We start from the raw sequence: 13,003 nt of genomic DNA, 5'->3' as shown, positions 1-13,003 counted from the left end.
CTGCAAATGGATAATGAAATTATCTGGTGTCCAGAAAGAGGGAGCAACTACCAAAGTGGTTAAGCTGGAACTTCTACAGTATGAATGCCTTCCTCAGCTAAACAGTGAAGAATTCCAGGTGTGCTTAATGTTTATATTTTGTTTCAGAAACATGAATTAATTTTTTACAAAGGAAAGAATGAGAGCTGCTGTTGAGACTGAGCACAGTAATGTAACCTCAACTTTGACAAAGTTTGCCTTACCTCAGCAGTATCCCTATGTTAAGCTGCTCTGGTTTTTGCCCTGACTTGTTTCTTTGGTTTGCTCTGCCTCTCTTCCTGGCTGGTTTATTTTCTGTCCTGCACTTCCCTCATGTAAAATAATACCCTAGAAATAGAAGTATATGGAGTACTGTATTGGATTTTCTGTATATTTAACTGACTAAAGTCTTGTAGTGGAAAGGTTGTTTCTCTTCACCTTTTTGATCAATGCACAATGGGGGATCGGCTTCAAAGTTCTTAGCACGAGAGAAGCAATAGAGCCAGGAAGGAAGTGTGAATTCAAGAAGATAGGCCAGCAATATAAGGAGGATATCTTTTCTTAATAGTAAGGCAGGTGGAGCCCAATGCAGAAAATAGCTTCCTCCATCATATGATGGACAGTCAGGATGTGTTGGTCTTAGCTAACAAGAAGATAAATTGTTCAACTTAGGTGATATTTTGACTTCAGAACCAACTTCAGGTTTTCAGCAGTGCTCTAGAACAGAAGCATGCATAAATCTGTGGCTTTTACCCTTGAGACAAATGAAAATCACCAGGTTCTAATGAAAGAGAATGAGAGATTTCTTAGATAACTTAGAATACAAGATACTCTCTGAAAAGCAGAAACTTTTAACAGCTAGAAAAATCATAGAAATCAAGGAACATTCTCACTGTTCTCTGCAGGTTCAGGCTAAACTCTATTCTTTTCTGCTTTTTTTGCCATGATTAGGGATACTATACTGAATGCAAGAGAATAAGGACAGAGATGGTCAATATGAATGTTTGGTACATTTCCAGTATTATTTTATTCATGTAACATAATGCCAGTATCTGAGAGGAAATAATGGTCAAACAATGGTCTGGACAAATAGGATAACAGGGTACTGAATCAGTTCCTGTTGTTGTCTGTGACTAATAAGTGAGTTAATAAAATATGAACACATCTTGAAAGCAGAGAGTAAAGCTAAACACAAATATAGTGCACTCGTGCTGACAAGAAGCATCCCCATCTTCTGAAAGCAGCAGCACTTCACGCTCTACCCTTTTACCTTGATTCTTACATTATGGCTTGGAGCTGCTGATGTTTTAGTATGGAGGGCAGGACGGACTTGTCAGCTCATGACGTGTGTGTATAAATGATCTCTCGGTGTTTTCAGGCAACACTTTATGCTTCAGTACACTGAAACCAAGTGTTTATAAAAAGACCAATGCTAGTGATGACTTACTTATAAGTCCTTAAGTAAGCTTTTAGCAAATTTGCGATCAGTATATATTTTCAATCCCATTTGCTGATCCATGAGTGTAGTGTAACAGGGGATAGCCTGATACAGGCTTGGCCAAGGCAGATCCTCTTGAGTGCTCCCAAAATGTCTTGAGACAAAAATGTTTGCAAAAAATCCACACTACCTTCTTGCACTAGCAAAGACAGATGATAAGTGTTTTGTATTTGTTAAATAATAGACCTGTTGTATCGATGTTGATCAGTTAATGCTTACATCTACTTCCATGAAAAAACCCCACCTTTTGATCCTGAAAAATCAATTGTTTTTTAACATACAAAAGGATGAGAGATTAAATAAAAAAAAAAAGTAACTCAGCAGTAATTTATAGGAAGTAGTGACATATCATCTGAGAGCTGGATGGGAGATATTTGTAGGGAGATCAAATCTTGAGCAGCTCTGCAAACAGCTATCAGGAGATTAAAGCTACCTGTCATTCAATCAGTACTACTGTGGCCCAAATAATGCATTTGTTAGCAGGTGAGTTGATCTATTCTGCGTCTGTTTTGTTGCATTAGCATGTAAATTAAGTGTCATTGTGTTCCTCAAACACAGATATTGCAAATAGATACAAAGAAGCAGTTTTTAAGTATGAACACATAAATAGTGGCTTCCAAGGCAGCAAAGGAGAAAACAAGATTTTTTTTTTTTACCATGTGGCATGCTGACAGATCCATTTCCTTACTAGTATGCTTCCGTTCGTGTGTCCCTTTTCTCACTAAAAAAAGAACAACACAGGTGTGATTGTGCAAAGAAATTCAATACTGCAATGTTCACATCAGCAAAACCATGCATTTGTTTTCATAGAGTTCTGTTATCACTTGGGACCTCAAATGGCAAGTATCTAGCCAATGTATTAGCCGTATCTTTGATGTGGGAATGTTTTATCATTCATTTTCAGTGGCATTTCGCTGTGTTTGCTACTAGTTCAGTTGACTCACTTGCCCATAAAACAATTTCTGCTGTCCACATTCTTTTCAGTTCAGTGATTTAGCTGGCTATTGATATAAGAACATGTACTGTGAAAGTTAAAAACTCATGTACAGTAATGGTATCTATCTGCTTCTTTATTACTTTTCTTTATCAATAGAACAGGACATATATGAGTCATTGGGGTCAGGAACTACTGGGAAACATCCTAGGACTGCTGTCACTGGTGGGAGTCCAATAACTACTCCTGGAAGAGGCCATGCTAGGTTTTTGGTGGAATGGTGTTATAGTTAGAGGCAAATATAAAAGACCCAGACTACAGGTAAATTTGAGGGGGAAGTTAAGCTTGCAATTTTACACAGGTAGTCTGAAAACGATACCCTCAGTGAAATGTGACTACTAAATCAGATTTGGCAAACTTGTAAATCTCTTAATGTTTTAAGAAATTTGGCCATAACCTATATAGCACATCATTGTATTTGGAAATCTTTTTCAGGCTAAAGATTTCTCCTCAACAAGGATGGCATGCACTTTATCAAAACACACGTTGATCGCAAGATGCAGTAGAAAGCAGAAATAGTAAATCTGACTGTACAGCTATGAAAAAAGTGTCACTCCTGCACATTGCCCTCCCTCACATATAGGATCTGCAGGTAGTTCTTGTGACTGCTGCAACACACTGAATTTTAATTTGGTTGGAACTGGTCTTCAAGAGACCCTGTGGAATACCTCTGGACCATATGTTGTATCACGAGGCAGTGGTAATAAATATGGCACTACTTTAGGCTGTAGTGTAATAGGATGTCTTATAGTCATTTGTAATATCCTATGGATCACTATGGATCTGTACATATTTTATGCCTATATGTACTCTGAAAATACACTAGATATTTTCCAATTAAATATCACAGTTACCACAAATGGGAACATGCAACATAAAAATACTGTGTGATCTTTAGTGTTTTGTAGTATACACTCATCTCTCTTTACTAATCCTGGAAGTTATATACAAGTGCAAATAGGACACAATTTATGTGTTTCACTAAAAGATCTTCGTTTCCACAGCCTCATCTTTGATCCTGCAATGCAGTCAAAATGTAGACTGTGTAACATCTCATTATAGTCATCATTTCCCTAGCAACAGACTGATATCCTCAGTACATTATACAGCATACTTCAGAGAACAGGGCATGCTGTAAGGGAAGAAGATGGATGACTTAACAGGTCTTTTTCATCTATAGTTGTTCTCATCCAGGGAAAGAATTAAGAACTCTCTTCGGACACAAACATAACATCCTCAGTTGTTTGGAAGTGCAAACGCCAATGCTATATAATAATAATGATCCTATAGAAACTGCTACCACTGTGGCGTTGTTACTGAGCCCTCTCCCCAAAAAAATAAAAAAATGCAAGCACCCCGGAAAGTAGCTGATAAATAGCACACGAACACCTCCTGGTGGCACCGGACAGTATTTTAAATAGAAGCATTATAAATTAAACCGACCTGTAGAAACGGAGGTCCAAACAGCCACAGTGGATCTGGGATGATTAAGGTGTTGAGAAAATTCTTTGGAAATCATGAGGGCAAAGTATTGTAAATGCATCTTTTACATGATTGATTACAGGCTTGGCTTTTTCCTTTAATCTCTTAAAACGCCTATTTATTTTTCAGCGCTTCCCCAGGACCTGCATCCATACCCCACAAATAAGATCTCCGTAACTGCTGGAAATAAAGCTGGGGTTTTAAAGTAGGCCTTGCAACTGATTCCAGTAGATGAACTGAAATCAGAAATGCATTATTCTCTTGTCTTCATACAAACTCTGATTGCTAAGAGGACAGCCCACAGAATCCCAGCCAGGATTCACCAGTCTGACAGCACAGTCAAAATACTGTACCTTCCTGGAGACCTTTACTAGCAGGAAATTAAGAACCTGAGTATATCAAATGGGCTTTAAATTAAAATAAGTCATCATGGCAAAAAAAAAAAGAATACTCTTCTGACATTTATGGGAAGTTTGTGCTTACTGGAATTCCTGAAAAAAAACCCAGAAATGTCATCAAGGCAAATTCAGAAGAACAAGAAGAGGTATTCCAAAGCATTACAGTGTGCTTATGATAGACCTCTCTTTCCTGGTGCTAATCCCATGATCAGGGCCAAGCAACTAGCTGTTGAAGAGACCAATAATGAAGGGATTTGGTGGCTCTTACCGTAAGTAGCCCAAGATGTTTCAAAGAGAAAAGGAACAAAAGAGAGCAGCTTTTTAGTGTAGAAAATAAGAGATCATGTGGATGAGAAGCCACTTTATTTCAGTAATCTTTTAAACAAGCCTGCCTGCCATTTCCTCACAGAGATGCTTAGTGTTGGAGGATATGAAAGGACACAATGTGCTACTAAACTTTATCACTAATCCCAGGCATAACACCAGGAAAGGCTGGTAAAACACACTTACGTGTAACTATGCCATACAGCTGCAGAAGTCTCAGAAAGCTGCTTTTCTGAAGATTAACAATACCATGCAGCAATTAGAGTCCTACCACCTCTTCCACCTCACCTGCCAAATTGTGTCCTGTTGCTGACAGTCTCACATCTAGGCTTTAGTTTTTAATTTCTTCAAAGAAATACAAGCTTTAAACATGTTTTTACGAAAGACCTGAAGACTCCTGAGATAGGAGGTCAATCTCAAATGCCTAAAATAGACCACAGACTTAAAAAAATCTCAGAGAACCTTCTTCACTCCACCAACATTGGTGCATGTTTATATACATACATACAGCTAAGCAGATGGAAGCTTTCTACTGTCTCCAGTCCAAAATAACTCTCTAGGGGATCACTCTTAATCCATGATATTCTGTTATTGCTTCTCTCTTTGTTTCAGTGTTAATTCCACCACATTTCAAGAAGGTTTGGCAGGTCTTGGAAGCTCTGGAAAAGTCCACAATCTAAAATACTTGCCTTTCTAAAGGCAATACTTGCCAAACTAAATACTTGCTAGTGAAAGGATTGTCCATTCACCTCAACCACATAATGTTTGCTTGTGATAACACACAACTCTGGTGACTAAACTTAGTTTCTACCTTCTTCCGTGATGTCTGAAAAGTGACCTAGTGCTGCAGTGAGTTCCATGTTAGGCAATGTTAGTGTCAGAAATTTCTATCAACAAATTTCTTATTACTCTATCTATAACATGTTTCTTCTTCAAAATCAAGTCTTTAGACCAGTCATTTTTAGGATTATGAAACAGTTCTGCATGAGACAAAGCAACACAGAGAAATTACATTCCCTTCAGAGTAGCCTATCTGTGCTTTCACAAATTCAGGATCCACATAATATTGTAATATTATGATTTATGGCGGTGATGGTAAGTTCTTGTACAATGGTATTCCCAAACATAGCAAAAATATTATGCTTGTATCACTAAAAATGTAGAAATTGCTATTTAACTATTACAAACACAGTCCTGCCACATGCACAGCTTTCTCCAGTGGAGTTACTGGTATACCCTAAATATATCTAGCCACCTGTGGACCTGTATATTCACAGAATCACAGAATCACAGAATGATAGGGGTTGGAAGGGACCTCTGGAGATTGTCTAGTCCAACCCCCCCACCACAGCAGGTTCACCTAGAGCAGACTGCACAGGAATGCATCCAGGAGAATTTTGAATATCTCCAGAGAAGGAGACTCCACAACCTCTCCGGGCAGCCTGTTCCAGTGCTCTGCCACCCTCAAAGTAAAGAAGTTCCTCCTCATCTTCAGATGGAACTTCCTATGACCAAGTTTCTGCCCGTCACCTCTCGTCCTGTCAGTGGGCACCACTGAAAAAAGACTGGCCCCATCCTCCTGGCAACCACCCCTTAAGTATTTATAAGCATTAGTAAGATCCCCCCTCAGTCTTCTCTTCTCCAGACTAAAAAGACCCAAGTCCCTCAGCCTTTCCTCATAAGAAAGATGTTCCAGTCCCCTAATCATCTTTGTAGCCCTTTGCTGTACCCTCTCCAGCAGCTCCCTGTCCTTCTTGAACTGGGGAGCCCAGAACTGGACACAGTACTCCTGATGCGGCCTCACCAGGGCAGAGTAGAGGGGGAGGATAACCTCCCTGGACTTGCTTGCCACACTCTTCTTGATGCACCCCAGGATGCCATTGGCCTTCTTGGCCGCAAGGGCCCATTGCTGGCTCATGGTCATCCTGTTGTCCACCAGGACTCCCAGGTCCCTTTCCACAGAGCTGCTTTCCAGGAGGTCAGCCCCTAACCTGTACTGATGCATGGGGTTATTCTGCCCCAGGTGCAGTACCCTACTCTTGCCTTTGTTGAATTTCATAAGGTTCTTCTCTGCCCAACTCTCCAGCCTGTCCAGGTGATGCTGAATGGCAGCGCAGCCTTCCGGTGTGTCCGCCACTCCTCCCAGTTTTGTGTCATCAGTAAACTTGCTGAGGGCACACTCTATCCCTTCACCCAGGAGGATCTGTTTCTTCTGTCTGAGAACACATTCTTCCCTAAAACTTCCTTGGTTTTGAAAACTGAAAATGATAAATCTATGTACATTCCTGGTATATATATATATATATATATATATATATATATATAAAAGAACATTCAAGGACTGGAAGAAATAGGCAGACATTCCTTTCTTTGGTGTGTATTATACTAGTTACCGGCCTATAAAAGTGAAAGCAAAACAAGTTCCCATATTTAATACCACAGAAAAAACCACACCCTTTACTAAATAGCATTCTTCTACCAAATCTTGGCCATAAAAGATCTGATGTTAATGTCAGCTCCTTGTATTGTCACTGTATTTCTCTGGAGATACTGTTGTTTCAAAAGACAAAGTAGCTTATTTGTTCTACCATGGTGGTTTTACCATCGATTATGTTGATGCAAAACTTATATACAGATGCATCAGCATAATATTTTTATCAGCGTTTGACATGCAGGAGACCTGCTTTCCTGTCAGCTACCCACAAGGCCAGTCAACATCTTCCTAAGAGCTCACAACCTCTTTTTGGTCCCTCCCTGCTATCTCCCATGAAACTCCATGTCTCTTTAGGCTCTGTTCTCCAAAGCATTATTCTGTTTCTCTAAAACACTTCAGTGATTGTTTTTCATGTGTTGTGAAGTCGTAAAAATATTTAGAACTTCTATCTCCCATAATAAGACTGATTGATTGTTATTTTTTCTCTGCTGTTTTTATTTCTTTAGGGCAAGTGAGACTATTTAGTAGATATTCCAGTTTCCTAAACATTTCCACAGTAATACTGAACGTAAGTGAATGAAAAGAACTGAGCAGTTAATTTCAAGCTAGAAAAGAAGCAAGTAACTACTTTGAGGTTTACAACACACTACAAATACACAAATAATAAGTAGACTGTACTCAGTTCATTCAGCAAAAATAACAGATTTTTAAAAAGGGGGGGTCTGATTTATACAGATTATAGAGCAATCTCATAAAAACTCCCTTCACTGAAGACAATAGACTTGGACTAGGATAAAACTCATGTGGATGAACACTCTGACTACCAGAAGCAGATTCAGCTGATACATTTTTGATGACAGTTTCAATCACAAGGAGAATTAGTAGAGTATTTTTTGCCCTGAGGTTTCATTAAATAAATTGCCCCAATTTAAAACCAATGATTCTTATCCCCCATCTAACCACATGTACTGGTTTTGGCTGGGATAAAGTTAATTTTCTAGGTGCATAATCAACAGAGAGAAAAGCTTCTCCAGGGCATGATTAAAAAACACAATCTAGTTTAAGTTCTCTGAGTTGCCCCCTACAAACATTGTTTAGGGGGACTACCTGGCTTAGTTACACAGACAATTCCCTTCAGTTTCTAGCATGAATATTTCCTTACACCTATACATTGGAGAATCAGGACTCACAAGCCTGTCTTTTAATCTTAATTTTCTATTCATTTTGTCCTTTCTCATGAAATGAGATAGCAAGGCTCATATCCAAAGTGGATCAGCTATTCCAAAAAAAGGTTCCATTTTCACTGTAGTCACCATTGTGTTTTAGGAACCACTTGAATTTGTAAAATACTTAAAGTGGGGCTACGGTATTTGCTGCCTGGGTGAATGAGGCTTTGCAGATTTAGACACGAGATGATTTACAATGAAGTTGAAGTTGATAAACATGGATATTACTACTCAACATATAATAATCTACTGAACCGAAAAGAAAACCTTGGAAATGGTAATTAAAGCAGTACCCCAAAAGACACTAATTTGACCAGCTGTGCAAGGTTCTAAAGAAAGGATGTTACTAAGCCCAGTAACAGGCGTCTGGAGTTTGTTCACTTTAGCAACTGTATTGCATATAAAAGCGCGTGACTGAGCTGACAAGTGTCTTGAGTGGTAACAGACAGCTACAAGTCTCCACTTTTAAACCTGCAGTGATATTTGATATGAATTTCAAAATCGTTCTTACATGAAAACTTGAAAGTTGTTTTCATATATGAAAGAGCTGTTTATTGAGTTGTGCCAGTGATTTTATTTTAAAGGGACTCAATGAGAATACTGTCTTTCATATTATCACATTTCTCTGCACTTACATGGTAGAAGGAGGAAGGAGATATATGTTACCTTGAAATATATTTCCTTTCCATTTACTACCAAGTTCTTTTCTATTTTAAGATTTGAATAGTGCTGCAAAGTGAATATAACACAAGAACTATGATAACAAATTAGACCAGTGGTGATGTCTGGAACTGAACATGGTATTTAGTATGAGGGTTTAATATAATTCCATATAATCTATTGCTTTTTTACCAATACATGTTTTGTACATATTAGTAAATGGATTTCTTTTTTTACTGGTTATGTACCATATACTGAGAGTTCTCTCTGTACTTTGTTTTGCCACTTTCTGAAGACTGAATGCATTGCTTGTTTGAGCCTGAGACATCTACTTTTAATACTTTAGAGATTAGCCCATTTTGGCCTCTTTGAGAAAAATAAAAAGGCTTTTTAAACATTTTTACATAGGAAACATGCAGCTTCAGAGAAGCATGTGCACTCTGGAGGTAACAGGTTTGAGGTGAAAATTCAGGTTTGTTATTTTGCTCTTTTGTCAACAGCACAGAGAACAATTAGGAAGGGTTTCAGAAAGATCCTGATGAGTTTTTTTCATAATATGGAGTCATACCAACTAAGAAGATCAGTCTATTCCACTACTCAGCCAGGAGTAATAGGTTTTGCCCACTTAAGGTCTGAATGAGTTCAGACCAGTGAAAGGCTCCCTTTCTTACTACTTGTTTCTTGAACCATGCAGTTCATCAATAAAATATCTGTATCTATACCTATACCTATATATCATTATTTATATCTATATATGCATCTATATCTCCATCTAATCCTATGGATTAGATACAGCTATATGGAGATATACTAACTACATTTATATGATATAATCATATAGATAGATATATAGATGTTATAAATAGATATTACATATTACATATCTCTATAATCTATAATGAGCAAAACTGTACAATTTCCCCTAGCAGAAAAATCACTTGACTCACCAACTACAATCACATGGCAATTCAGTCATTATTTTTTTCAGTTTCAGCAATAGGAAAAGCACAGCACATTTTTCATGAGCATTATAATACCTGACTAGTCCAGGCAGGCTGAGATTATTTTTGTCTTTGTTCAAATAGATGAACTATTTAATTCAAAGCTGTATGGTTGATCACATGTACATTATTGAGATGTAATGGCACGTTAGCATTTATATTCCAGTAAAGATAGTATACCAAGCCTTTTGCAGATACATTACAGGAAAAGTATGTAATTTTATCTTAAAAGCTTTCATGCTGGAGTTTGACAGCTTGGGCTTTGAAATTTGTGATTTCTATGAACCAGTCTGTCAGGTTGCATCGCAAGGAAGTACAAACACACTGCACATGAAGTGAAAGTGCAGCACATAACCTTGAAGCTTCACACACGAAAAAGGTTAGCCCTTTCTTTCAGTTATCATCTTTTATTCGTATGCTCACTCATCCCTACCAGAAAGCTGAAATAAATGTTGGAAGGAAGCGTTCTCCCGCAGAGATTATTTCTGACTAAGCTCATTCAGTGTCTCTGAGTATGACAGCCACTGAGTATAAGACTACGGAGGCCAGAACTGCCTCCTAAAACCTTCAGTCTTCCAGAAAGTTGGGTTCCTTCTCTTTTAGACAACTATTCATCACTTTTGCCAGCTGATCTTTTAAAGTCAAAACTCAAAACCTCAAATAAGGGACATAAATATAGCTCAAGGTCTAGATACTGTATCCTTTTGTGGCTGAAGGTGAGATCTCTTCCCCTTTCCTGTTGAAAGCCACAGAAACTTTGGGGCTTTTTATTCTTTAAAGGAAGTACCTCAAGCATTCGTGAAACAAAGCAAGGGCCAGATAATCATGACAGTACACTGTGTCTTAGTCTAACATTCAGTCTTCCTAGGACACCACTTTATCAAAGGATGTAGCAACAGTGCCTGTTTCCCCAACAGTTTGAAGACTAAAGCTTTGATCCATGACATCAAAGGTTCAGAATAAATACCATCCTTTGTCTGAGGCTTTGAATCTCCATCATCTACCTTCTAGGCAAGAAAGTATTCTGGTGCAGAGACTCTCAAGACTTCCTTTTAAAGCATTTCCCCACTGTGTAAAAAGGAATAAAAGGCCTTACCTTCTCCCAGGTGAATGCCCTAGCCACTGGACTACCTGACAATGGGTCCAAAACTATGCTGATTATTTTCCTTAAGGAAAAAGAGTAGGATTGATAAACTCATCTTCAGAGGAAACTACTCAAGGGGATTTACATGCTTACTAAGAGCAGTCAAGCCAAAGAAGAGAAAGGCACCCCCAAGCCCAAAGGGAGATATTTACATCCTTGACAAGCAGGTCTTAAACACCACCTTGTGCTATTCTTTACAGGCTTATGCACAGGCACATGACTTCTGTAGATCCCATTTCTATGCCCATAACCCAGAGTTAGTCTAGGCATCCTCAAAGGACAGAAAATTGCAATAGCTGCATCCTCCTCTTGAACGCAGTCCAACTTTTATTAACTCTCTTCAGCTCTCAGAGGAGAGATCACAAACCACGACTGATCTGATATCTAGATATAACCAACATTTTCCCTCCAACAGCAATAATAATAAAACCTCCTTGAACTGTAATGATTCAACCAATCAGTGGCATGTAGGAGCAGATTTCATTCTGTCATTAGTAGTCCAGGCTAATTCTGGGAGAGGCTAGTGACAAACAGCTGCTTTTGAATCTGTCAGTTAACCACTGCTTCTCCATCCTAGGGTCTTTGCCTTTATAGCACAACCTGCCTTTTTCGTGTATGATGTTGCTAGTTCATAAAAAATCCCAAAACATCCTTTATCAAGAGAAACATACAACTGGATGAATAGAATTTGGGGGCAGAGGAAGAAAAAAATCTACAAAATTATTAGAGTTAGTCCTTTCCTGACCTGGGGAGTTGCTTTTACAGTATTGTGAACAAATATTTTGACAAGACTTTTATAAATGAAGACTTCACTAAGAAAATATACTTCAAACAAATAGAAAAAACCAATAGGGCTTATACAGCTGTGTTTAACAGAAAAGTATATCTGGTATGCATAGAAACAGCAATATGTATGACAGAAACGTGTATCGTAAATCTGTAACTATGACTAGAGAAATTGATGACGTCAGATACTGAAATTAAGTGGTCATCTGAAAAAAAGAAAATTACAAATGGGAGTTTTCCCTTGACTCCGTCTCTGTATAATGTATTGTCCCTGAGTAGATGTGAGACTGCTGGGGCAAATTCAGTTGCTATGATGTAAATCTAGAGTAACAGTGCTGAAGTGAATATTACACTCATTTATAGGCTTTGAGAGCAGGAATCAACTGTACCCTGTAATTTCTGCATCAAGCCCATGCTGTAAATCAGCTTCATATTTTAGCAGGATTTAATCTCTGTACAGATATTTTTATTTCTAGGGCGTGTTTGCTGCATAATTGCTGCTTCAGGTCCGGGAGGGGGGGGGTTCAAACATTGGACTGGAGTTCCTTTTATGCAAAATGTCTTTATCCTAAAAAATTATCCTTAACGGAATCTGGCAGAGATATCTAAAAGTTCAGTTCTTTCTTTGAGCATATGAATACAAAATTGTTGCTGCTCACAGCATTAGAGCCACATGGCAGCATCTGACAACAGCATATTGTTTTGAAAGTTCAGAAGACCAAACAATAAATTGGAAACACAAACAAAAAACCAACCCTTCACACAAAACCTTGATTATTTTTATCCCCCTCATGCAAGTGAGCTAATTGGTGATGTCAAGATTGGAGGCAGCCTGGGCTGCAGTGATCATGCACTGGTGGAGTTCGCAGTCCTGAGGGTTATGAGTTAGGCAAAGAGTAAAGTCAGGACCCTGAATTTTAGGAAAGCAAACTTCCAGCTCTTCAAGGAGTTAGTCAATAGGACACCCTGGGAAACTGCCCTTAGGGATAAGGGAGCAGAACAGAGCTGGCAGATCTTTAAGGACACTTTTCCATAGAG

At 38.5% G+C, this 13,003-nt stretch overlaps 1 protein-coding gene across 1 annotated transcript in view; it reads left to right on the top strand.

Annotated features, from left to right (window-relative positions):
- The first annotated feature begins 4,501 nt into the window (after positions 1 to 4,501).
- ZC2HC1A (zinc finger C2HC-type containing 1A) overlaps positions 4,502 to 13,003 on the top strand; it is a 62,118-nt gene continuing 53,616 nt past the window's right edge. Inside the window, exon 1 of the mRNA XM_059836372.1 lies at positions 4,502 to 4,659. Coding sequence (XP_059692355.1) covers positions 4,502 to 4,659 — 158 coding nt within the window. The remainder of the gene's footprint in view (positions 4,660 to 13,003) is intronic.

This window comes from Gavia stellata, chromosome 3 (genome assembly GCF_030936135.1).
Source record: "Gavia stellata isolate bGavSte3 chromosome 3, bGavSte3.hap2, whole genome shotgun sequence".
Taxonomy (NCBI): Eukaryota; Metazoa; Chordata; class Aves; order Gaviiformes; family Gaviidae; genus Gavia; species Gavia stellata.
Note: the sequence above shows the minus strand (reverse complement) of the source record. Positions and strands in the feature narration are given on the sequence as shown.